At 37.7% G+C, this 24,445-nt stretch overlaps 1 protein-coding gene across 2 annotated transcripts in view; it reads right to left on the minus strand.

Annotated features, from left to right (window-relative positions):
- Window positions 1–24,445, minus strand: part of LAMA4 (laminin subunit alpha 4) — a 143,530-nt gene that overhangs the window by 10,810 nt on the left and 108,275 nt on the right. For both annotated transcript variants that reach the window (XM_060616434.3, XM_060616436.3), the window contains exons 19-32: window positions 24,216–24,392; window positions 23,429–23,574; window positions 22,955–23,117; window positions 21,534–21,667; window positions 19,980–20,151; window positions 15,291–15,422; window positions 13,809–13,951; window positions 12,125–12,263; window positions 11,337–11,474; window positions 9,575–9,708; window positions 8,260–8,424; window positions 6,672–6,825; window positions 1,586–1,773; window positions 122–311 (exon numbers count right to left, since the gene is read on the minus strand). In XM_060616434.3, the coding sequence (XP_060472417.3) occupies window positions 122–311; window positions 1,586–1,773; window positions 6,672–6,825; window positions 8,260–8,424; window positions 9,575–9,708; window positions 11,337–11,474; window positions 12,125–12,263; window positions 13,809–13,951; window positions 15,291–15,422; window positions 19,980–20,151; window positions 21,534–21,667; window positions 22,955–23,117; window positions 23,429–23,574; window positions 24,216–24,392 (2,175 nt within the window). The remainder of the gene's footprint in view (window positions 1–121; window positions 312–1,585; window positions 1,774–6,671; window positions 6,826–8,259; window positions 8,425–9,574; window positions 9,709–11,336; window positions 11,475–12,124; window positions 12,264–13,808; window positions 13,952–15,290; window positions 15,423–19,979; window positions 20,152–21,533; window positions 21,668–22,954; window positions 23,118–23,428; window positions 23,575–24,215; window positions 24,393–24,445) is intronic.

Consider the following 24,445-nt stretch of genomic DNA (forward strand, 5'->3'; position numbering starts at 1 on the left):
GAACACATGGCAATAGAATTTTAAAATGGGTATTTCGAGAGAGACCACTAGGGCATTAATGTCAGTCCATTTGACAACGGTGAATATTTGCTCATAATAATATTCTCAACCTTCAACTCACATCATGCCACACTCCATCATTGTATTTCTCTTGGCTTCTAATCTTCAGTTTCTTGTGGCCAACATTAAACATGAAAACCAAGCGGCCATGGGCTAAGAATAGAGTCATGAAGTCATTCTCTTCTTGATCTGAGACATAGAAAATCATCCCATGGGAGGAACGAGTTTTCAGACGAATGGAAAACTGAGATCTGGTAAAGGAAAAGAAAAAGCTTACTATCTGTAAAATGAGACTGAGGGTGATCTCTAGTTTCCCACAGAAACAGAGTGTAAGGAAGAATGAGTAGCCATTCTATCAAATCCTAAGCAGCATTACTTCTAATTATACCTTAGTATTAATTAATGGATATTGGGAAAGCATGATTAACTCAAAAAATGTAAATCTTTCCCTGCTTCTTTATACAGCAGGGCTACATTCTACATTTAAGGAAGCATTGTTTCACTTATGGATCAGAATGTGTCTTACTTTGAAAATGTGGTTGCATTGAGTTTATTCACATGGACAAAAAATGCTAGTCAGGAATGAATGTATATATATATATATATATATATATATATATATATATATATATAATTTTATATATATATATATAAATTTGCATAGAAACAATATCATTTGTGTAATGTCTAAAATACAGATTCATTTTCTATTTCCCAGTAAAAATGAATCAATAGATATCACCTGTTAAAACCAGTCACCAGAATGTGTAGGAATTAAACAAAACTTTCTAGACATTTGTCTCCAGGCCATATAGATAAGATACGTTTATTAGGCTAATTTCTAGTTTGATTTAACTCTAAATTCTTCCCAATGAACATAAAATACGGATACTGCCTATTAGGGAGACAGCAAGTTAGAAGGCAGTAGAGGTTTCTTTTTGAATGCATTGCTTCTATGAAGGTTTGAAAGGGATATAAGACCTATATAAGGATATTTGGGTACTAACACTAAAGAAGTCTTTAAAAGTACTCAGTAACCTGGAGATTTGCAGAATACTGGGAAGAGGTACTGGGCTTTACAGATAGCGTGAGGGTTAGTGGAGATAGAGTGGTTTTGTGTCTTCAGTGTCTTTCCTTATTAACCTTCCAGTAGTTCAGAGACAACCCCACTTTCAATCTGAAAGCGATTTATATGGGGGAAGGAAGGTAATATCAAGGTTAGAAGATGAGTCATTTGAAATTTGCCCCATGTTTCTTTCTCTGATTATCTTTCTTTTTTGATAAAATGCAGCCAACTCCTAGGAGAATGTTGCTATTTGCATCTTACTTTTGGGAAGAAAGTCACATAGAATGTAATTTATTGGGCAGCATGAATCACGTACTATGTGGCGTTATTTTGATGATAAAACAATAGGATTAAGGTGGCACAGAAAGGAAAGATCGTAAGAAAAAGATGGCTATGGCAAACAAGGATGAAGTCCAGCCATAGCATTAAGTTTCTGGAAGGGACCGTGTGTTACTTTACTTTTCACCAAAATCTCCTTTTAAGTGTTCAAACTCTTGGCGGCTGTTGGCGGTCCCTCCATACTGATAGGCGTGCTCTATTGCTCTAGGACTGTTGGAAAGGTGGCAGTAGGAATCTCTTGGAGCATTCCGCTCTGGGAACTTCAGGCTGGCAGGATCCCCTGAAGGCGCATCTTTACTTTTTTCTCCCTATAAGGATAGGAAATAAAGCATATTCAGGGATAAAAGTGATATACTAGCAGCAAAAGTTCATTTGTGATTTCTTTATTGTTAATCATCATCATCATCATCATCATCATCATAACAAAATAGGAAGGAAAACGTGTACTATTTGTGGATCTTCCATTCATCAAATAGTAGGCCCCTCTCTTTCCTTAAGCAAATGATAGCAGTAGCTGTGGCATTAAAAACAACGAACAACAACAATGCAGCATATTAACAAATCCAAAATTCTAGTCTGTGATGGTAAAGTAGAGCTAACCTGAAGCTACAGAGGTAACTGGCTGTAGCATTTAAATTAAATGCACATCTTAACGAATGGTGGAAAAGGGAAATATTGACAATAAAAGAATGCTGAGAGAATCGATCAATAAAGGCCTCAAATCATAGACAACGATATTTCTTTAACGCACAGATTATTATTTATGCATGCTGTGCAAAAAGTTAACATACTCAGTAACACCTTCAACATATTTAAGAGCATTTTTGGTGATGAGATAGGTAGTAAACGTTTATGCGACAAGGTATAGAGCAATACTTAAAAATTACTTTGTGCTCTTAAATTGCGCTGTTGATTTTAAAATTTAGAGCTTTAAGACTACAGGCTAATATGGAACGGTTGTCTAGTCTTAGTTTCTGAAGCAAAATTAAAGTAAATGAAAATAAATCTGATCAGACATTTATTCATTTACTCCAGCAATGTTTATTGAAGACCTAATAGGTAGAAATGACCTGGAAGGAAATGAGTGATTCTGCATGCCCTCCACGGGCAGTGTGTGGTGTGGAAGAGAAAGGCGAGTGGGAAATGGCTCCTTTTTTTTAAAGGAACTGAAAATTGATTTGAAAAAGCAGACACTTAGATAGCAAAGTGGAAGACAGGCTGTTGCCAGATGGAAAGGACTTTAGATGACTGGCTGGAGGATGGGGTTTTGTTTTTCGGGAGGGTGGGGGTGAGTGGTCGGTGGGGGTTTGGGGACCCTCCACTCTGGTTCCTCCTTCTTTCCATTCCTATGGAGAGGATCTCGCTGTCTCAGTCTGTGCATCCACTTAGCTATGGGAAGAGAACAACTGTGAATCAACTACAGGGGTCAGCAAAGCAATGGACTGTCGGACTATGACGGTCTCAAGTTACCAGCCCTGCCTTTTTCTGCTTCAGTGTGGGAACACATAGACTAGGCTCTGTCTCTGGTCAGCTGCAAAAATTAATAAACTCTGGTATATTTATATATGGCCACCAAATACTCTAAATCCTCTGTGGATATATGCTCTGAATAATAATAATAATAAGTAATAAAGAAGACAAGTATAACTTAATTACTTCATTACCATATAATACAGAGTCTCAGTTTACTATCCTAAAATAGCTGTATGTGTGGGGAACCTGAACCCGCTAGACTTTGACTACACTACTGTAATTTTTTTCTCTGAGGGTCTATTTCAATTCACTAAGTTTCTTTTGTTTCAGATAACAGCCAAAGTATTCGAGCTACTTAAGAAAAAGGACAGTAATGTGTTATAGGGATATAGAAGTATCTTAACACAATCCCAGAAAAGATAGTACAGTATAGCAGGGTCCTACCACAGGCAAGAATCAGGAATTGGAAAAGTAAGAAGAATCAAGATACTTCTTTTCCAAATGTTTCTGGTATCTCAGCTTTGTTTTTCTCAGACTGCTTTCATTTTTCTTTCTCTGCAGGACAGTTTTCTGCCTTTTCTCTTTCTATAAAGCAGCTTTCTTTCTCGTGCATGATTAATATAGAGTTATTCCATGTTTTCTATTCAATGGCCAGCCTAGACAGGTGTCTCCGGGTTCTAAGTTTCTAAGGAAAGGAATCTGATAGCCCATCTTAGTTCACATAATCTACCCTGGTCCAAACACCTACATCCAGGTAGATGAGGTCACATACCTAATATATTGGGTTGCCCTGTGTGTAGGGATCAATTCTTTGGAATGTTGGCCAATACTCCAGAATTGATGTCTAATATATAAAATCTTCATTATCACACTAAACACCACCTGAGAAACTATGTTCCCAATTAAATTTAAAAACATAGAGATTATGAAAAATTTTCAGGATAGAACATAGGCAGTAAAACAGGTATTCTTACGTACTCATGGGGGAGTATAAATCGCTGTTCCTGTTTTGGAAAGTAGTTTGACTTGACCCGATAAGTCTACCTCTAAGAGTATTTCATAGAAGTTTATTCAGCAATAAAATCAAAGATTAATGTACCATGGTATTCACCCATAAATGAAGAAAACTAGAAAGCACTGAAGTCTATTAATGGTTAAATAAATTATAACATATTCATAAAATGGACTATTAGGAAGTTACTGTGAAAATAAGTTGTTATAAGCCCAAATTGCTATGAATTGGCCTTGATAAAAAATTAAACCGAAGGCCACAAGCTTTTCTTGGTAGGTATTTAAGAAGCTATTGATACAAGGGTAAATATGAGAGAAGATTAGCAAACATTTGGCATTCTAATATAAGTGGAATCTAAAGTGCTTCTGTATCTGTTATTCTGAAGCTGAATTTCTAAGACTTTTTACAAGAAAGGCTAAGAGGTTTCCTATACTATTGAAAAGTGTGTGTCAATAGTTCCAAGGGCTGTTTATTATACCCTTGAGACTATGAGTATTTGTTAGGAAACTACATTTGATGGACAGCTTCAAATAGAAAACTGTATTCATTTAAAGGGGTTGGGTGTATGCCATAGAAGGTTGGTTTTCCTCATCAGCCTGTATTAACCTATTGCATAGGATCCACTGACCCGTGCTCAAGTCCCAGCTGAACAATTTCAGGGTAAACATTTTAGCATCACTGTGACAAGGTGACAGAACTATTTCATCGGAGCCTCATAGTCTCCTCTGAAGACTCCTTTATATTATCTTCTAGTAAAAGCCTTCATAAAAGTCAATGAAATTATTTCTCTGCCTGAATCACTTAAAAAAGTCTTCTGTGTGAAATTCAGGAAAGGATCCTGAAAAATTACTAACTTTGGATTATACATAAATGAAATTATTCTATTTACATTGATAAATCATGTGTGAACCAAGGAGAAGTTGCATGGGGGTTCTAAAAAGTGGTCCATGCAAGCTGAAATCTATAGGGAAGTGCTCAAGGTATAACGGCCAGTGCAAAACCATCAGAAGCGAGAAGCTGGAGGGTGGGGCGATGCTTTCCTCTTGCTGATGGCTCAGAAGCCAGTCTTGGAGAGAAATCAGTTCTTCCTCTAAAAGATGCTCAGCCTCACTAGCATTCAAGGAAATGCAGATTAAAACCACAATGAGATGCCATATCTGTCCGTTAGATTGGCAAAATTATAAAAATTTGATCACATCCAGTGTTAGTTATTGTGAAAGACAATAGGTTCTTTCAAGTGCTGTTTGTGGGAGTAAAATAATCTCATTATTGAGAACGCACATTCCCTTAAGCCAAGCAATCCCACTTTTAGGAACTGGTCCTCCGGACACATTCACAAGGCTCTGTAGAGATATAACAGCTAATATTCACTGAATGTTTGCTCTATGCCAGGCATTGTGCCAGGGCTTTTCATGGACCAACTCATTTAATCTTTATAACGACCCTATGATGCAGATCGTTAAATATTTCTTGAACACCTATTATGTGAATTGTTCTAGGCTCTTAAGACACATCAGTGAACAACAACAAAAAAGGGAGCTTGCAGTCTAGCAGAGGAAGCAGAGAGTAAATAGTAAACATAATACAGTCACTAAATAAATTAAAATGACAAAAGTGCTATGGAAAAAAGGACAACTAGGAGAGGCAAAGGAGGTAGGTAGTACCAGTGGAAGGCAAAAGGCAGCTGGTATGAAATAGGGGGTTAAGGCAGGTCTCCCTGAACACATGAAAAGTGGGCAATCCTGGAGGGAGTTGTTCGTGCAGCTATTTCGGGGAAGAGTGGTCCAGGCGGAAAGAAAGACTTTCCTCCAGCAGTGCGCACGGCTCGTTCTAGTGTGGGCAGGAGAGTGAGTGAGGGAAAGGGGCCTGGATGGTATAGAGCCTCTTCAGACATCATAGGGCCTGGAGCTTTTGCTCTGAGTGCAGTTGGGGGTGGGGAGGACTTTGAGCAGGAGAGTGACACGATATGACATATTTATAAGCAGGCGGCTGTTGTGCAGAGGATAGAGCATCAGAGAAGTGGATGGAAGGAGAGAGGCCTGTTGGGAGCCTATGGCAAGGCTCAAACGGGAGATGATGGTGGCTTGGACCGGGTTGGGGTGGGGGAGGAGTGGCACCCGAGTGCATTGTTAAAACTGGGCCAGGAAGATGGGTGGGGAGGATAAGCTTGAAAGAATGGGAAGGACTTAAGAGTTTCATCTGCAATGAAGGCACCTAATGTACGTGCTGGAAGTAAATGAACGAGAAAGAACAGTAGTCAGGGGATGCAGTTTAAGAACTCAAAAGATTTCGATGACGCAGCAGCATCAGGCGATGGCACAGATCAACCGTGCCTGTGGGTGGTTGAAGTGAAGGTCAAGGAAGGAGGAAAACAGGATAAGATCAGAAACTTTAATGAGATCCAAGACTGTGGCAGAAGCCCAAGATTGCTACACCAAAGCAAATGGTAAGGAGAATTACAGTATTAAGTAACGAGCAATTTTAACCCCTGCAATGAGAAGCAGTTGGAAGTACACAGTAAAAGCCGATTCAAAATGTTTCTTTGGGAGCAAAGATTGATACACCAAAGCTGGTAAACAATAACACGGGGTGCTAGAAGAATCCTACCTTTCATAGGCACACAGTTGCAAACTGGAGGAAATTTTATAAAGCATCAGTGTCTAGCATTGTGTGCATGGAATACGAGGGCAGCTGAGGATTTGGCACGGCATTGTCTTTTACCTTTTTATTCTGACTTGGTTTGGGCTTTGAGGAATTTTTGCCTTTTTTGTAAAGGAGGAACAACGGCGAAGACTCAATAGGACACGCATACAGAGAAGTGTGGACCTTTTCAGAGTACCGCTGAAAATCTTCTACCTCCACATCTCTGTCCAACCTACACAACAGATGGAAAAAAAACCTCAAAACACTGTTCAGAATTACACGATGGAAATTATGGAAGCGAAAGTCCTTTGGCAATTAAAATGTGTGTGTGTGTGTGATGGGTCCTTCTTTATCAACCACAATCTTCATCAGAAACCTTTACCCAACCATGTAACAAGGACTGGATGATTGTGCCTGCCACTAGCACATTCTGACAGATGAACACCTTTCCTCTCATCACACTGGGTGATTGGTACTGCCTCTGTGTTACTAGATCTGTATTAAGTTTCTCCCTTGCCTGTTCTTCTACTCAGGGAGCCCTTATTGTCTTTGTTAAGGGCCCAGATTAATGTCTTTGTTTAAAGTTAAGGAGACTTTCTGAAACTTCTAACAAGGATTTGGGTATGTTGCTCTGTACTACACCGTTAATAATAAGTATGGACATAATTGCATCTAATATATATATATGCTTATATATATATATATATTATATGCTTTTATATATATATGCTTATATATATATATTATAATTTATTGTCAGATTGGCTTCCATACAACACCCAGTGCTCATCCCAGCAGGTGCCCTCCTCTATGACCATCACCTACTTTCCCCTCTCCCCCACCCCCCCATCAACCCTCAGTTTGTTCTCAGTATTTAAGAGTCTCTTATGGTTTGCCTCCTTCCCTCTCTGTAACCTTTTTTTTGCTCCCTTCCCCTCCCCCACAGTCTTCTGTTAAGTTTCTCAGGATCCACATATGAGTGAAAACATATGGCATCTGTCTTTCTCTGCCTGACTTATTTTACTCAGCATAATACTCTCCAGTTCCATCCAGGATGCTACAACGGCCAGATTTCATTCTTTCTCATTAATTGCATCTAATATTTACAGCTTGCTGTATGCCAGGTGCTTTCTGCACACTATCTCATTTAATTGTCATAACAAGGAGGCAGGTGTTATTATTATCTGCATTTAGGTGGAGAAGAAACAAAGGCTGACTCTGCCAAGGTCATACAGAAATTTAAAGGCAAGAAACCTGCACACAAACAAGTATGTCAGTTGCCCGAGCACATGAGAGCTTGTAATGACTACCCTCTACTGCTTCTCCTAAATTTCATAGCTCTCAGTCTTTTTTTTTTTTTTTTAACATTTATTTATTTTTTGAGAGGCAGAGAGAGACAGAGCATGAGCAGGGGAGGAACTGAGAGAGCGGGAGACGCAGAATCTGAAGCAGGCTCCAGGCTCTGAGCTGTCAGCACAGAGCCCAACGTGGGGCTTGAACCCATGAACCGTGAGATCATGACCTGAGCTGAAGTCGGTGGCTTAACTGACTGAGCCACCCAGGCGCCCTCATAGCTCTCAGTTTTAACAGTGTAAATACTTTCATTATTGACCTGACCTCTTTTTAATCAATCATGCAGAATTAATGAATAATAAAAATGTTATACCTGGTAAAGTAGGCATTACTTATACAGCCAGTGAAATTAGCAAACTGGGGACTGATGGGTGAGCCACCGAAGTAAAACTTCTTTTCACTTGCTTGCGTCTGTTCCACCTTCTCTTTGGGAGCGTTCTTGCTCCCAAGTCTGCTTTGATCTACTATTAGTTCATATCTGCAAAGGAAAAAGCTTCTTTAGACACTACCTGGCTACCATTTTACCTTGAGTTCCATTCCAGGTTACAGGTTTTCTTGTGAAATTGAAATAGAACATTCTGGCTAGTGAAAAGATAGCAATTTGCCGGACTCGTCATGAGGCCCAGGATAAAATAGATGAATATTTTGATATGCAGAAAAGCCTCTCTAGACCTCTAAAAACAAGAAGTTCAGATGACTAGTCATGAGCATCTTGTGGGGAGGGGTGGGAGGTGGAAAAGACAGAACATAACTCATGGTGATTATTTAATCACATCTGAGGAGACCGTTTTCATTGAAAAGCACATTGAATGGTTTTGATTGTGATTGGAAATGGACTCTAGAAAGGCTTATTAATGATTTTTTTTTGTAATGGGCAGGCTCCACGGAAATGGATACAGAATCGCAGCTGCTACGACAAGAAATTTATTTCTTATTCTAGAAAGCTTTCTTCTTATAAAAAAGAAATTCAGTATTACACATTTAAAAACTAAAGTTAGAGCTTTCAAAATATGGTCATAAATGTAAAGTTCTTTCTTTCTCTTTCCCTTTCTTGCTTTCTTGCTTCTATTATTTTTTAATGTTTATTTATTTATTATTGAGATAGAGAGAGGCATGGACAGAGAGAGGCAGAGATAATCGTAAGCAGGCTGTGCACTGTCAGCGTGGAGCCCAATGTGGAGCTTGAACTCATGAACCATGAGATTGTGACCTGAGCTGAAATCAAGAGTCTGACGCTTCCCCGACTGAGCCACCCAGGCTCCCCTCAATTGTTTAATTAAAATCCAAATGAAATCAATGTTTTCTGATCTCCTTCTATGTGCAAAACACTGAAATCCATTCAGGAAGTACTATGTGTAGGTACTTCCCCCAAGAAGGTCTGTAGCCTGTGGTTTCAGTGGAAAAAAACCCTTATATTCTTGTGAAGTAATTATATAGTGGTTTATTTGGCATCTCTTGAAAATTAACAGAAACTTCCTTTTAAAAGAGCATTATGTTGTTCCTTCTACCATTTTTCTTCTAGAAAAGCAATAAAATAGGCTATTATTCATAGTGGTCATTCAAGAGAATCATGCAAATAAAATAAATAAAACCGTCTGGTGGGAAGAGTATAAAGTGAGGAGCTGTACCTTGTGGGTGAGACAGAGGTAATGACGAAGTGGGACAGCCCGTCATGGTAGTGCTTATCTGCCGACTGCACCTTGGTCCCCTTTACATCCATGACCACAGTGCCGTTGTCCAACGAAATGGAGAACACATCTGACTGAAATTCAAGCACAGGTTTTTAAGTAGGGAGGCCGGAGATCCAGATGATGGACACGTTTTCAACTTCTACTTCATGGTGTTGCTTAAAGGAACACACAACGAGTGGGAAGTTTGTCAAATAATTTCTATGAAAACAACAGAACACTCTACTGCTTATATTGGTGTGTTGTCTATAAAATAAGGCACATTTCAATGGAGAAAGGAGCCTCCTGTATCCTGAATGGAAGATTTCTGATGTTTTGTCATGCTGAGAGTTGTCCCAGTGTTCGTTAACTCCCTAACTCAGACATTGCTATTCTGTCTTCAGTCTCCCTCTGGGAAAAGCAATACTTGAGTCTCCCTGGGGATGTAGCTAGACGACCAGGCAAGGGGTAATTTGCCAGTTTGGCTTTTTAAATGTTTTACTTTTCCTCTATAGAGGCAGAAGAGAAATAAAAAAGAGCAGAAGTTACCATTTCTTTTTCTGAATGTGCTTATTGATTGTTTAAAATATTGGTAAATTGATAATCTTGCTTCTCTTCCCTTATATGGGCATTGGCCTCTACAGTTGAAGGGACAGCCTTCAACATAACTACTTTTTGTGGACAGAAAGTGTTATTTAACTAGCCATGGTAATGTGAAGCAGGTTGTGTGGGGGAGGTCCTACAAAGTACTTTGGGATTTAAATTCAATTCAATATAAAAAAATAAGTATGAAAAGTAAAAGCTGCTTTTATAAATTATATTGTGACCTGCTCCATCAGTGTATATGTTGGTGATGACCTTTTCAGAGATAAATCATTTGGGTCGTGAGGCCACTAAACCTCTGCTTATCTTATTTTTGAAATAATAACTTGAGAATGTGAGCTCAAGTGTTCTATAGCCAGTCTAAGAATTTAATTTTATAAATTAAATCACATGCATAATTGTATGTATACACAGAGGGTTTTTTTTTTTTAACATTTTTTTGTGCTATGGACTCTTGACAGCTTGGTGATACACACAGGCCCCTTCAAAAATAACATTTTAAAATGCATCAAACAAAACATCTAGGAATACAAAGGAAACCAATTACGTTGAGATACAGTTTCAAAATATTAAAACAATAAATCTGTGATATAGTAATACATGCACTTCTTTATTAAAGCATTAAATTATAAAATCTATCAGCAGATCTAATAACTACTGTAATTTAAAAGTAGCAATGGCCAAAAATGACATTTTGAGATATCTGTGAGAACTATAATGCGAAATGAAAAATACCTGTTATTTCTATTAATGATAAAGTAACAGGTTGTGCAAATACTACTGTGGTTTGTTGCCAACATTTGTAACTGAAGAAAATGCTAAATTTTAGTTTGAGAAAATAAAATTTAAAAAAAATCTTCAGTTTTTCTGACCTAGGTCGATAGATGCACTGAACTTTCTCCATAAGCTCCTGAGGGGTGGCTCTATAAATCCTAGGTTCAGAACTTCCGATATGCACTATATATAATTATAAAGTGTCAGAAATGCAGCATTCTATGCGTGTTCATGTCAGTCAAAATTAATTTGAATTGCAATTCACTTTTAACGTGCATAAATAGTACTGTTAATAGACAAAACAAGTATCAGAAGGAAGTTCCTGTAGGGAAAAACAAATACTTACCCCTGAGGCATAATAAAATAGTAACCCATTTGGCTGTAACGTTCGGAAATTGAAACCTCCTTCAAAGCCATCGAAGAAAGATATTTTCTGAATCGAAGCAATGAAACTCTGTCCACTGAAATATGCCCTGCGAGATATCTGTGTGGCCAAAAAAAAGTGAATATAGTGTCTGAGATAATTATCAAGTGCTTAAAATGTCAATTTCCCACACACCAAAGTCCATGCCCATTAGTGTATATGTTGGTGATGACCTTTTCAGAGATAGATCACTTGACCTTTTCAGAGATAGATCAGTAAACCTCTGCTTATTTTATTTTTGAAATAACTTTAGAAGGTGAGCTCAAGTGTTCTGTAGTCAATCCAAGAACATAGAAGTATTAATATTTTATGTTTTAACTTCTGGGTTATACTGGAATTTAGGCATGTTAACCACCCTTCTGTGTGATGGGGTTTCAGCTTCTGCACATCCTCCACCCTGAGTGAGAAAAGATGCCTACACAGCCTCTCTGGGCTTTGGAAGCCCATTGAAAGCTGAAGCAAATGGACAAGTCATAGAGGAATTCCCACAAGCCTTTCTAGCTTAATGATTCTTCTTTTTGCTGGTGGCAGAAAGGAGCCCAAGATGTACCTACAATCACAGAGAAGCTGAAAAGAGCTTTTCCAGCTTTTGAGAATGATAAGTTTTGTGTCTGTTCATTTTTTATTATTAAAAAAGATGTGTGTGTGTGTGTGTGTGTGTGTGTGTGTGTGTGTGTCTATTTAATAAAAAGCTTTTGCTTGGTACTTACGAGAGAGTCTTCTGGGCATCCATAACCAACTCCCAGGGTTTCCGTCTGCTCTAATAAATTGAAATCTTTCTTTTGGAACTGGAAACCCTTCATGCATCCTCTGAAGTTGATATCTAGGGGAAGGTGTGCTTTGAGGGTCCTGAAAAAGAAAATTAGTCTTCACTGATATGATGATGATGATGATGATGATGATGATGATGATGGTGATGTTACCTTGCACATGTGGGATATGAAATTTGATTTTATTTATACTCACTTTAATAGCTTTCTAATTGTTCATATTCTCATGGTTTCTTCCATAAACACATAGTAATATCTAATCTTTGTTTATAGAATGGCTTTATTCTTCATCAAGCCAATTTGTTTACCTTTTTATAATTTTCAAGATCCTTTAACTTACATTAGCTCATTCCATATTTATAAAAATTCAGTGAGATAGAAGGAAATGCTATTATTTCCCTTTTGTAGATGATTAATAGGTTGAACTGTAGAAAATGGACATATTTTAGGTAAAAAATGGTCAACTCTTGGCAACTTCACATGGCTTAACCTATTAAATGAAACTAAGATACATCAAGGCTTTTTTTTTTTTTTTAATTTTTTTTAATGTCACAAGAGGTGAGTTAGGATTTGAACCCAGGTATTCAGTCTTCCATTAATCCACTTGGGTCATGAACTCATCTTCTTGGCTATTTTGCAATGCAATCAGCTAAGGCTAGAGAAATGTCTTAGTGAATGTTAGGCTTTGGATTAATAGGCTAGTACGAAATCCTTTATCGTTGAGATCAGGGATGGCATTTTGATCAACACTGTAATCCTAATACCTAACATATTATTAAATATTGAATGACTATGAAGCTAGTTTTAACCAAATTACAATGGCTTCAATGTATTTTAGATGAACACGGGCCAAACTAAGGAGTAATAGCCCTAACACATTTTGCTCCATCAAGATCACAAATAGAGGACCATACTAACTAACAGATTAGTGGGTATATAATGGCAACCACAATGGTTAAAAGTCCCATGTGGCATGGCTGAAGAGGCTAAGAGGGTATCTAATTTGTAAAGGAAGCTTGAGGTTGGGGCCTTATCCCACACCAATTAGAATTTCTGGAGAGTGGTCACAAGCTAGAGTGTTCATAAAAGTTCTCCACGTTATTCTAATGAGAACCAGCATTGAGAATGATTGGACTGGAATATTCTAAAGTTGCCTCTCAGTCTCAAGGGCGTCTGATGCTATGACTTGGTTGTAATAAGAGATAGTTAAATTTTTAAATACATGAGAATAAAATTGTAATGATACATGATTCATAACCTCTTGGATAAGCTTAAAAATTTCCAAATCCTCAGATGCTATTTGAGAGTTCAAAGAGGTTTAAGACTAAAACAAAAGTAAAGGGACAGATGCTCTGCCTTTCTTCCTGCAGATGAGACATATTGCTTTAGACTATGTTGTAAGAGTAATACAATAATTAAAGAAACCTGCAGATCACATCTAGAAGATGTTAATTTAAGAAGGTCATGAGGGTGCATGAATGTGTGTGCATGTGCCTGTGCATGTGTGTAGAAGTAGCAAGTGGGAGTGCTTTAAAAGTTTTACTAGACCTCTTCTGGATGTTGAATACTCAGCCCAGTACATTGTTAGAAACAATAACTACTTAACAAAAAAACCCCACCTTACCTGGATTGTAAAATTTCTGGGGGAGCCCCTCCAATGTATATGTCTGTGAAAGGTATTTTCATCTTTTCATTGTCCATGCTCTTGACATGTCGTCTGTCAACCACCAAAATCATTTTCTTATCATTGTGGTAAATGATTGAGATCTAGGAGGAATAATATATAGTAGGTCCTGATCATTATTTAATAATGAACTTTTTGGGGGTGCCTGGGTGGCTCAGTAGGTCAAGTGTCTGACTCTTGGTTTCGGTCAGGTTGTGATCTCATGGTTCATGGGATTGTGCTGGGGCTCCACACTGATGGCATGGGGCCTGCTTAGGGATTCTCTCTCTCTCCTCTCTCCATCCCTCCCCCTGCTCATGTGTGTGCTCTCTCTAAGTAAACAAATAAATAAACATTAAAAAATAATCAGCTTTTTGAAGACTACTATGTTTTAATTATTCTGATTATAACAGCTGGGACTCCATGTTCTCATGCTTGTTTGTTCACAAAATGGGGAATAGATTTTTCTTTCTTACAGATATGGAAGTCTTACTTAAATAACCAGAAATTCACATTTTCTGGAGAAAGATTTCCATATGAAGAAGAAGCTAGATCAAAAAATACTTTTGTCATGAGACCAGGTGTTGTCTTTTGCCCCTTTGAGGGGATTCAGGAAGAAACTATTAACAGCTACCTTTTGGATCCTAAAGTGTATGTTACTGGGTACCTTTTTTTGTGTGACATCGTGAAAAGATTTAATGAATCTGCAAAAATGCTAGAGAAATAGTTTAAATATTCCTCTATCGTAAACCATCCTCATGAAAGCCATGGACTTTGAACTGAAAAGAGAAATACCACCTCCTACTCTCTGCATTTTGGTTCAACTTAAAAGATATGTCTTTATACATTTTACCCAATTGTAGATTCAGAGTAGTTGCTAATGAAAATAGATGAAGTATATTATCAGTATACTGTATAACTGTTTCAAGATTAAGGAGTAAGTATTCCTTGTGGGCTCCCTTTATAAGGAAATCCGTGTTAGTGTTTTCTAAGTTCTGGATAAATGGTTTACAAGGAAATTCTCTATTTGCTTACTATCTACTCTTTTTACATTTAGTAGTGCTCAAAGGATAAATTTAAAAATGGCCTTTGTGTCCACACTCTGGCATTTTCGACAAACGTATAAAAGAATTCTATGGGGGTGCCATTGTAATCAAGACACTGAACGTTAAGAAGAGACTTTTGGTCAATGAAGCAATTAAAATGAATCTTTCAGTGACTCTTTTATTAGAAACATCGATATGACAAAAACATTCACTCTTTTAAAGCAAATGTCATCCTGGAGTTGTGTGGTTGGGGTCCTTCGACGAAACAACTTTAGATGTGAAGGTGCTCGGTTTAATTACTTTCCCACCTATGTCATTTGATCATCTGATTAGATCAATAGGTCTAAGTACAAACAAAACAAAACAAAATAAACAACACAGATTGCAATGATTGTACCTCATGGTATTTGGCATCATTAATTTGAGCTTTCTTCAACGTGTCCTCAAGATGCACAGGGCCGTTGCTAAATCCAAAGTCATAGAACACATGTAGGTAACCATTGCGCATTTCCAAGCTGAAGAACATACTCTGTGGAGAGAAAGAAGTTAATAAGATGCGGGCATCTGCTGTTATAAAAGTGTAGATTTAGCTGAATTTGAGAAGTAACACTAATATTTATTATTGAAACTGAAAACTAAGGAAGTCTAATGACATTCGTACTATAATATTAAAATCGCAACTCCATCCATATCAGCAGTTATGTCTCATGTTAATATACTAAAGAGTTAATATTATACATAATTTGAAACAACCATATCCTGTTTCTTACTCACTTTACAAATTAATGCAAATTTAAGTTTACCTTATTGACTTTTTAAAAATCTTGGAAACTTTCAGCAATTGTAACAGGCCAGCAAATGTAATTGCATTTCATTTTAAGAGAAAAATTGGTAATACTGAAAAATAATCCCAAGGTTTGCTAAAAAATCTTAAAAAATTGTCAGCAAATACAGATATAAGAAAAAGAAGGACATTTCTGTATTATTTGGAAACATTGGATTTATGTAAACAAATATGAAATTATTACGCACTTGGGCCCTAAAAATAATTCAGTAACACTCATATAATTTACTGGTCAGGCTTTCTTGTTTTGGAAGTTTATATACAGAAGAATTGAAAGGATTTGAAAATTAAGGTATTATGGTAAAGTGTCTATTTGTCAGAAAGTGATCTCCTGAGTGGGGTTTGTATACTTCTGGGATGTGGAAAACAATCCATTGGGGGAAAGAAAGAAAATATTTCAAATTCCATTTATGCTCATTTTAAACTCTAAAATAGAGGGAAAAATTAACTTTTAGTATTTAATACATGGATCGATCTGGACCTTCATTTTGTCCTTTGGACAGATTTTCACGGACTTCACATGGTATGTGAGGCTTTGAGAGTAGAGATTTACACATGAAGGCTGGTGGTGGCCCCTCACCCATTTCTTTGCTTTTAGCCTATTGCAGTTTATGTGTGCCTTGGTACATGGATTTACATGTGAGAAGACTTAAATAATAGAATATTCACAATGGTTTTTTATGGGGATGCAGTGATGTGAAAATATTTTTGAGACACAGATGTTTGCAGATTACTTCTTGCAAATTACTAAGAATGCTGTCACGTCTAAAGAGGGTTACACATTTTCTTTATAAAATGAATTATTCTAAATGTGTTGACCTTCATTTCTGATGACAAATGTCTTTCAGTGGTATGAAATTTACTAGTTACTTAAAAAATACTTTCTCTGTAATTTCAAGGGAGGAATATTATAACAATGCATGAGAATGTGGCTTTTGGAAATTTTTGTTATTTATGAAGTTTTTATTTTAATTCCAGGGTAGTTAACAAACAGTATTATATTGTTTCAGGCATACAATATAGTGACTCAACAATTCTATATATCACTCGGTGCTCATCACAAGTGCACTCCTTAATCCTCATCACCCATCCTGCCACCCACCTCCTCTCTGTTTGTTCTTTATAGTTAAGAGTCTGTTTCCTGGTTTCTCTCTCTCTCTCTCTGTCTCTCTCTTTTTTCCTTTGCTCATTTGTTTTATTTCTTAAATTCCACATAAGAATGAGATCATATGGTATCTGTCTTTCTCTAACTTATTTTGCTTAGCATTATACTCTCTAGTTCCATCCATGTCGCTGCAAATGACAAGCCTTCATTCTTTTTTAAGGTTGAATTTTATTCCATTGTATATATAAACCACATCTTTATCCATGCACCTCTCGATGGACACTTGGGCCACTTCCATAATCTGGCTATTGTAAATAGTGCTACTATAAACATAGGGGTGCATATATCCCTTTGAATTCATGTTTTTGTATTTTTTGAGTAAATACCCAGTAGTGTGATTACTGGATCATAGGGTAGTTCTATTTTTAATTTTTTTTGAGGAAGCTCCATACTGTTTTCCACAGTGGCTGCACCAGCTTGCATTCCCACCAATAGGATTCCTTTTTCTCCACATCTTTGCCAACACTTATTTTTCTTGTGTTTTTAATTTTAGTCATTCTGATGGGTGGGAGGTGATATTTTGTAGGTTTTTTTTTTTTCTCACTGTAGTTTTGGTTTGCACTTCCCTGATGATGAGTGACATTGAGCATCTTTTCATGTGTTTTTTGGCCATCTGGATGTCATCTTTGGAGAAATGTCTATTCGTGTGTTCTGCCTGTTTTTTAATTAGATTACTTGTTTTTCAGGTGTTGAGTTGTATCAGTTCTTTACATATTTTGGATACTAACCCTTTATAAGATCTGTCGTTTGCAAATATCTTCTCCCATTCCATAGGTTGCCTTTTAGTTTTATTGATTTTTTCCTTTGTGGTGCAGAAGCTTTTTATGTTAATGTAGTCCCAATGTTTATTTTTGCTTTTATTTCCCTTGCCTCAGGAAACACATCTAGAAAAATGTTGCTATGGAGGATGTCGGAAACATTACTACTTTTGCTGTCTTCTCGAATTTTTATGGTTTCACGTCTCACATTTAGGTCATTAATCCAATTTGAGTTTATTTTTGTGTATGGTGAAAGAAAGTGGTCCAGTTTCATTCTTTTGCATGTAGCTGTCCAGTTTTCCCAACATCATTTGTTGAAGAGACTGTCTTATTCCCATTGTATATTCATTTCTCCTTCGTTGAGATTGATAGACCATATAATTGTGGGTTTATTTCTGGGTTTTCTATTCTCTTCCATTGATATATGTGTCTATTTTTGTGCCAGCACCATACTATCTTGATCAATGCAGCTTTGTAATATAACTTGAAGTCTGGAATTGTGATGCCTCCAGGTTTGCTTTTCCTTTTCAAGATTGCTTTGGCTATTCAGGGTATTTTCTGGTTCCATACAGATATTAGGATTGTTTGTTCTAGTTCTGTGAAAAATGCTGTTGGTATTTTGCTAGGGATTACATTAAATATGTAGATTGCTTTGAGCAGTATAGACAGTTTAACAATATTTGTTCTTCCTATCCAGGAGCATGGAATGTCTTCCCATTTCATTGTGTTGTCTTCAATTTCTTTCATAAATGTTTTACAGTTTTTAGAGCACAGGTTGTTCACCTCTTTGGTCAAGTTTATTCCTAGATATTTTATTATTTTTGATTCAATTGTAAATGAGATTGTTTTCTTAATTTCTCTTTCTGCTGCTTCACTGTTAGTATATAGGAATGCAACAGATTTCTGAAGAGAAAGTAACATTTTTGAAGAAAGTTGCACTCCGGAGACATGATTTTTCAAAAACATATTTGGAAATTTTTCTATTTTTTTAAGTTTATTTGTTTATTTTGAGAGAGAGTGAGAGAGTGCGAGTGAGGAAGGGGCAGAGAGAGAGAGAGAGACAGAGAGAGAGAGAGAGAGAGAGCAAGAGAGAATATCAAGTAGGCTCCATGCTGTCAGCTCAGAGCCTGATGAGGAGCTCGATCTCATAAACTGTGAGATCATGACTGAGCCAAAATCAAGAACTGGATGCTTAATTGATCGAACCATCCAGGTGCCCCCCAAATTTTCTGTTGTTAAGTGAATTTGTTGATGAAAACAATATGTGTACTACCTATAAAAACTCTCATATCTGCACTATTGAAATAGTTTTAGAAAGAAATTTCTAACTTGTTTACAAATCTTTCAATTAAAGATTTTAATAGTCTTAAGCTCTTTGGTTTGAGTTTACAAAATGATGCAATATCTGATTAGCTAGCAAGAATTGGCATCAGGAAAGATGGAAATGTACCAGCCAAATTCAAAGACAGCTTTTGTCAATTAGTGAAGGAGATTGAAAAATGGTATCATGATTTAGTAAGCATAGCCAATGATACACATCTTATATTTTTATTTTTGAGGTATCTTGTTCAGTTTTGACATCCAATTAAACTTAGTATTGAAATAAATTGGACTTAGGACAAGACTTTTGAGTCACTCTATCTCAAAGAATTAATGAGACTTTCAAAAATACATAAGCATAATTAATTATATTGTTTTTATTAACACTGCCATTAACAATAATATTTGTATCGTTAACAAACAGAACACAATTTTATTTTATTTCATCTTTATTTTAAAATTGTGTTTATTTTCATTCACTATTTTACCTTTATATAAATTGTCTTTATTCCTCATTTTGAATATATATCCACAATAATATGGATTATTATTATTAATAATAATCATTAATAACATACATCATTACATACTTTCATGTATATCGTTAATAAAGAAATGCTATATATTTATAGTAAGCATGCAATTTTATTTATTTACTTTTATTGATTAAGGCATATGATGTAAAGTTAGTGCTAAACTTCTGCAGACACACTATTCACCTAGATCTTGGTGCTGATTTTCTGCAAAATCCCCCAGTTTATTAAAGGGGGCTATATTTAATATACAACCCAAGAAGTAGTGCACGGAAATGCATCTCAGGGCTGCTTTTACTGACTTCTGGCATCACTTCCCTAAAGAAAAAGAAATCCAATTTTGCTTTCTAAACTAAACCTTCAGCTTGGAGGCATGACACACTCAACCTGGGCAGGTTCCTAGGAATATACAGAGCAGAAAGTAAAGGCAATAAAGGAGAAGATAAAGGACTTTTATTTTTCTCACCCCATTGACCATCAGGAGCACGAGGCCGTTGTCAGCTGGCGTTCGAACTTCTATGTCAAAGCGAGTCACCTGACCGAACTTCCCTCTCCTTGTGATATCCCTCACCACGGCATAACTAGAGCCATCGAAGAAATAGCTGGCAGCCCGACTCTGAGTGAAGGCCAGTTTATCTCTGAAATAAAAACGCAAGGATCAGAGGAACACCACCATTTGTATTACGCTTTTCAGGTGTGGCCCTTTGAACCCATTGTCATGACATCTTCCATGGACCTTACAGTATTTAAAAAGGTGGAATTTAAGACATAAAACAGATGAACACGGGCAGGGGGAGGAGGGCAGGGGAGAAAGAGAGAGGCAAGCCAGAAAAGAGACTCTTAACTATAGAGAACAAACTGAGCATTGCTGGAGGGGAGGTGCGCAGGGGGATGGGTTCAATGGGGCATGATAGGGATTAAGGAGGGCACTTATTGTGATGAGTGCTCGATGTTGTATGTAAGTGATGAATCACTAAATTCTACACCTGAGACTGATATTACACTGTATGTTAACTAACTGGAATTTAAGTAAAAAACCTGAAAAAAATAAATGAAGTCCCGACATTTGCATGGGAGACATAGAGAAGTATTTATAGGTAAGTTAAATGAATCATTTTATTTTTTTTTATATTTTTAGCTTCAGGAGTAGAATTTAGTGATTCATCACTTACACGTAACACCCAGTGCTCATCACAAGTACCCTCCTTAATGCCCAACACCCATTTAGCCCATCCCCCCAGCCACTATCTTCCAGCAACCCTCAATTTGTTCTCTATAGTTAAAAGTCTGTTTTCTGGTTTGCCTCCCTTTCCGTTTTTCACTTATTTTATTTTTCTTTCCATTCCCCTATGCTCACCTGTTTTATTTCTTTCTTTTTTAAGTTTATTTATTTTGAGAGAGAGAGAGAGAGAGAGAGAGAGAGAGTGTGTGTGTGTGAGTGGGGGAGGGGCAGAGAGAGGAAGAGAGCCTATCAGTGCAGAGCCTGATGCAGGGCTCAGTCTCATGAACCCTGAGATCATGACCTGAGCCTAAATCACGAGTTGGATGCTTAATCCACTGAGCCACCCAGGTGCTCCTCATTTTGCTTAGTATAATATACTCTAGCTCCATCCACTTTGTGGCAAATGTTAAGATCTCATTCTTTTTTATGGCTGGATCATATTCCATTATATACACATCTATAGATGAATATATATCACATCTTTATCCTACATGAATTGTTTTAAATGGATTTCTTTTCCACCCTATGTGCTAAGACAACAGAAGTTTCTAGTGAAACTCCAGTCTCTGGAATCCTAAATCAAAGCTGCAAATAAATTGTTTAAGACTTTTCATAATTGCACATGCTCCTCGGTGGTAGGGAAGAACTGAAATGATTTTTGCGGGCACGACTATTACGCAGTTTCAAAACTAGTTTCCCCAAAGAAAACATTGAGAACCTGGATATTGTTCCATGTTTGTCTCACGTGCTGCCCTCATGTGGCCATCAAAGGCTTTAGTACACTTAACACTTTCTTACCTGGCACAGGGCACTGACTTGGAGGGATCCATGTTATAGATGCGCTTGAAGTTGTACAAGCTGATCACATCATTATTCAAAGTGGCCAATTCCAGGCAGCCGACGAAGCCAGGCAGGTTTAAGCTTGCAGGGAGCTGTGCAAGACAAAGCAAATCAACTACCCTGTGATCACATGTCACGCAGACGATACAGAACAGGTAATGAAACAGCAGGTCAAGGGGAACAACCCATTGATAAAATATCTTTCCATACCTGTGTCTACTCTGTGCCAATAACTTAGATAAATAGTGATTTTTCAGTTGTGCATATCTTTTTTATTTTTTTCATTTTAATTTTTTTAATGTTTATTCATTTTTGAGAGACAGAGAGAGACAGAGAGTGAGCGGGGGAGGGACAGAGAGAGAGGGAGACACGGAATCTGAAGCAGGCTCCAGGCTCTGAGCTGTCAGCACAGAGCCTGACAAGGGGTTCGAACCCATGAACCGTGAGATCATGACCTAAGCTGAAGTTGGACGCTCAACCGACTGAGCCACCCAGGCACCCCTCAGCTGTGCCTATCTTAACAGATAGGATGGGATTTGCTGAGTATATACTACCTATCAGTCACACACTGAGCAGTGAATTCATGACCAAAATCAATTCTTACAGCAGCTCTGTGAGGTAGATATTCCTGTTCTGATACAAACAGAAGGAAAGTAATTCTTGGAGATGTTCAGTAATGCGTCTATAACTAGTATGTTGTAGCCCTGGAATTGAAATCCTACATCAACTCCCTATCTGGCTGGGCCTTTGATTTTTCTTCCCTTCACCAGATCTCATATCTCCCGCCCCCCTAGTTCCATCCCTTCCCTCATCTCAAGCATTTTATTTCATGTCTATATTAGTTGAGATAACTGAGTTGAACCTGTGATCTGTGAACCTGAAGGCTAGGTACAAATCCACAAGGTACACACACTCTGTAGTAGTGAGTGGGGGTAATATTAATCATATACGCCTGTTATCAGAATGAAATGAATGTTAGCTATCTATAGTTTGAAAGGATTTGACGCTATGAAAATATGGGTAGTAGAGACCAGATTTATATAACAGATTTCTAGATCAGAATTTTACCACCCATTGAGCTAAGTTCTTTCTTAAAATATCAAGACTTCCAGGTGGGGGGATGGGCTAGACGGATGATGGGTATTAAGGAGGGCACTTGCTGGGAGGAGCACTGGGTGTTACACGTAAGGGATGAATCACTGACTTCTACTCCTGAGACTAATATTACACTATATGTTAACTAGAATTTACACAAAAACTTGAAACATCAAAAAAAAAAAAAAGAAGTATCAAGATTTCCAGCCTACCCCCACTTTATGAATTTTTAAAAACAATCATTATAGATTGTTAATAACTCCAAACATAGCTGGATAGCTTACCTTGAAGTTTGGAGGCACTCCACCAACATAAAACACGGTGTCCTCGGGGTCCAGATCCAGCAAGGAGTCATCTCCTGCGAATTCTCCCTTTTTAATAAACTTTTCCTCTGCAGTGCTACTTAGACTTGGGACTGTTAAAAACACCTTTCCGTGTTTTCCTACCCTGTAAAAGAATTTCACATTTTATTAGCCAGATCGTTTGTAGAAAATATGTTTTTTTGAATATCAAAATGCTAATGTTCCCTCATCGCAGAATTGGTGATTTGATTTTGTCACATGCATATGCATTTACAGAATGTCGACAACCAATAGAAAGAGGAAAAAAGACAAAAACTTCTAATATTGATTGCTATTTAGAAACAATGACTATTTTTTCCCTAATCTTTTGTTTTCCACACACGTTGTGTTCGTGCACGTTCGATAGATTTCTTAATGAAATTTGCATGTAAGTTCTGGGCTGTGGCTTCACTTTACCTTTCAATCTTGACAATGCTGAAGTAAGCAGGCCAGGAACTGACGGGTTTGGAGTCCAGGGGAATCTCCACATCCTTAGTTCCCAAATTGTAAATGTACACCAGGTTATCATTTTTGATTGCAAGACCCATGTATTCTTTTTTGGCCTGCAACATCAAGAAGTCACGTAAATAAAATTCGTATGAAGGAATATCATATTTTGTTTTCATTTCTTTAAGGGACAGTCAGCAGTTCAAATGCTTGGCTGTATACAAGGCAAGTCTGGCCTGAGTTATTACAAGGTTGCTGCTAGGTTGGCCGGTGCCTCTTCCTTTCCAGCCTCCTGTGGCTACATGAGTCTGCTGCCCCCCTGTGTTTGTCCGAGGGCATCCTGGACAGGCAAGCAGGCAACTGCAGGCCTGTGGACATTTGATGCCTCCCGGGAGTGTGCTAATCGTGTCTGGTTAACCCAGGGACAAAACGCAGCCTGCCAATACCTATTGTTGTGCATCTTCGAGCAGGTGCAGCATCAAACACGGCAGGCCTCTGTGTTGGGAAAGTCTTTGAAATGCTACGTTCAGGTAGCAGTGTGGAGCTGGTAACGATGCAGCCCCCGAAATATCCCACAGAGGGAAGGAATTCCTTGTCTTTAAATCACTACTCGAGTCTTGGCATTAGAGTGAGCTCTACTTTGTGAGTGAATGGGAATTCAATTTGTTTGCATAGGTAGTTTTGGTTTGAAGGCAAGAGAAGAGCACCTATCTTTCCTTTTAACTGTGTTCTCTCTTTTAAGACGTCGTGCTCTTACGTGTTTGCTTCCGAGGTACAGGATAAACCGGTCCGCAGCCCCCGCCAGTTCTGGCTGCTTCATGGGAGGAGGCTTCATGTACAGGCTCAGGGACGTGAAGGTCTTTAAGTCATCCATACTGGTTTTAGGGTGTACCTCCACTGCTGACTGGCCATCGAACATCATGGAGACTTGGATCTGGAGTTACACAATTATTCTGTTAAAAACACCCCACAGAAATAGGCATAGCT

The sequence above is a fragment of the Panthera onca genome, chromosome B2 (assembly GCF_046562875.1).
Source record: "Panthera onca isolate mPanOnc1 chromosome B2, mPanOnc1 haplotype 2, whole genome shotgun sequence".
In the NCBI taxonomy this organism is placed as follows: domain Eukaryota; kingdom Metazoa; phylum Chordata; class Mammalia; order Carnivora; family Felidae; genus Panthera; species Panthera onca.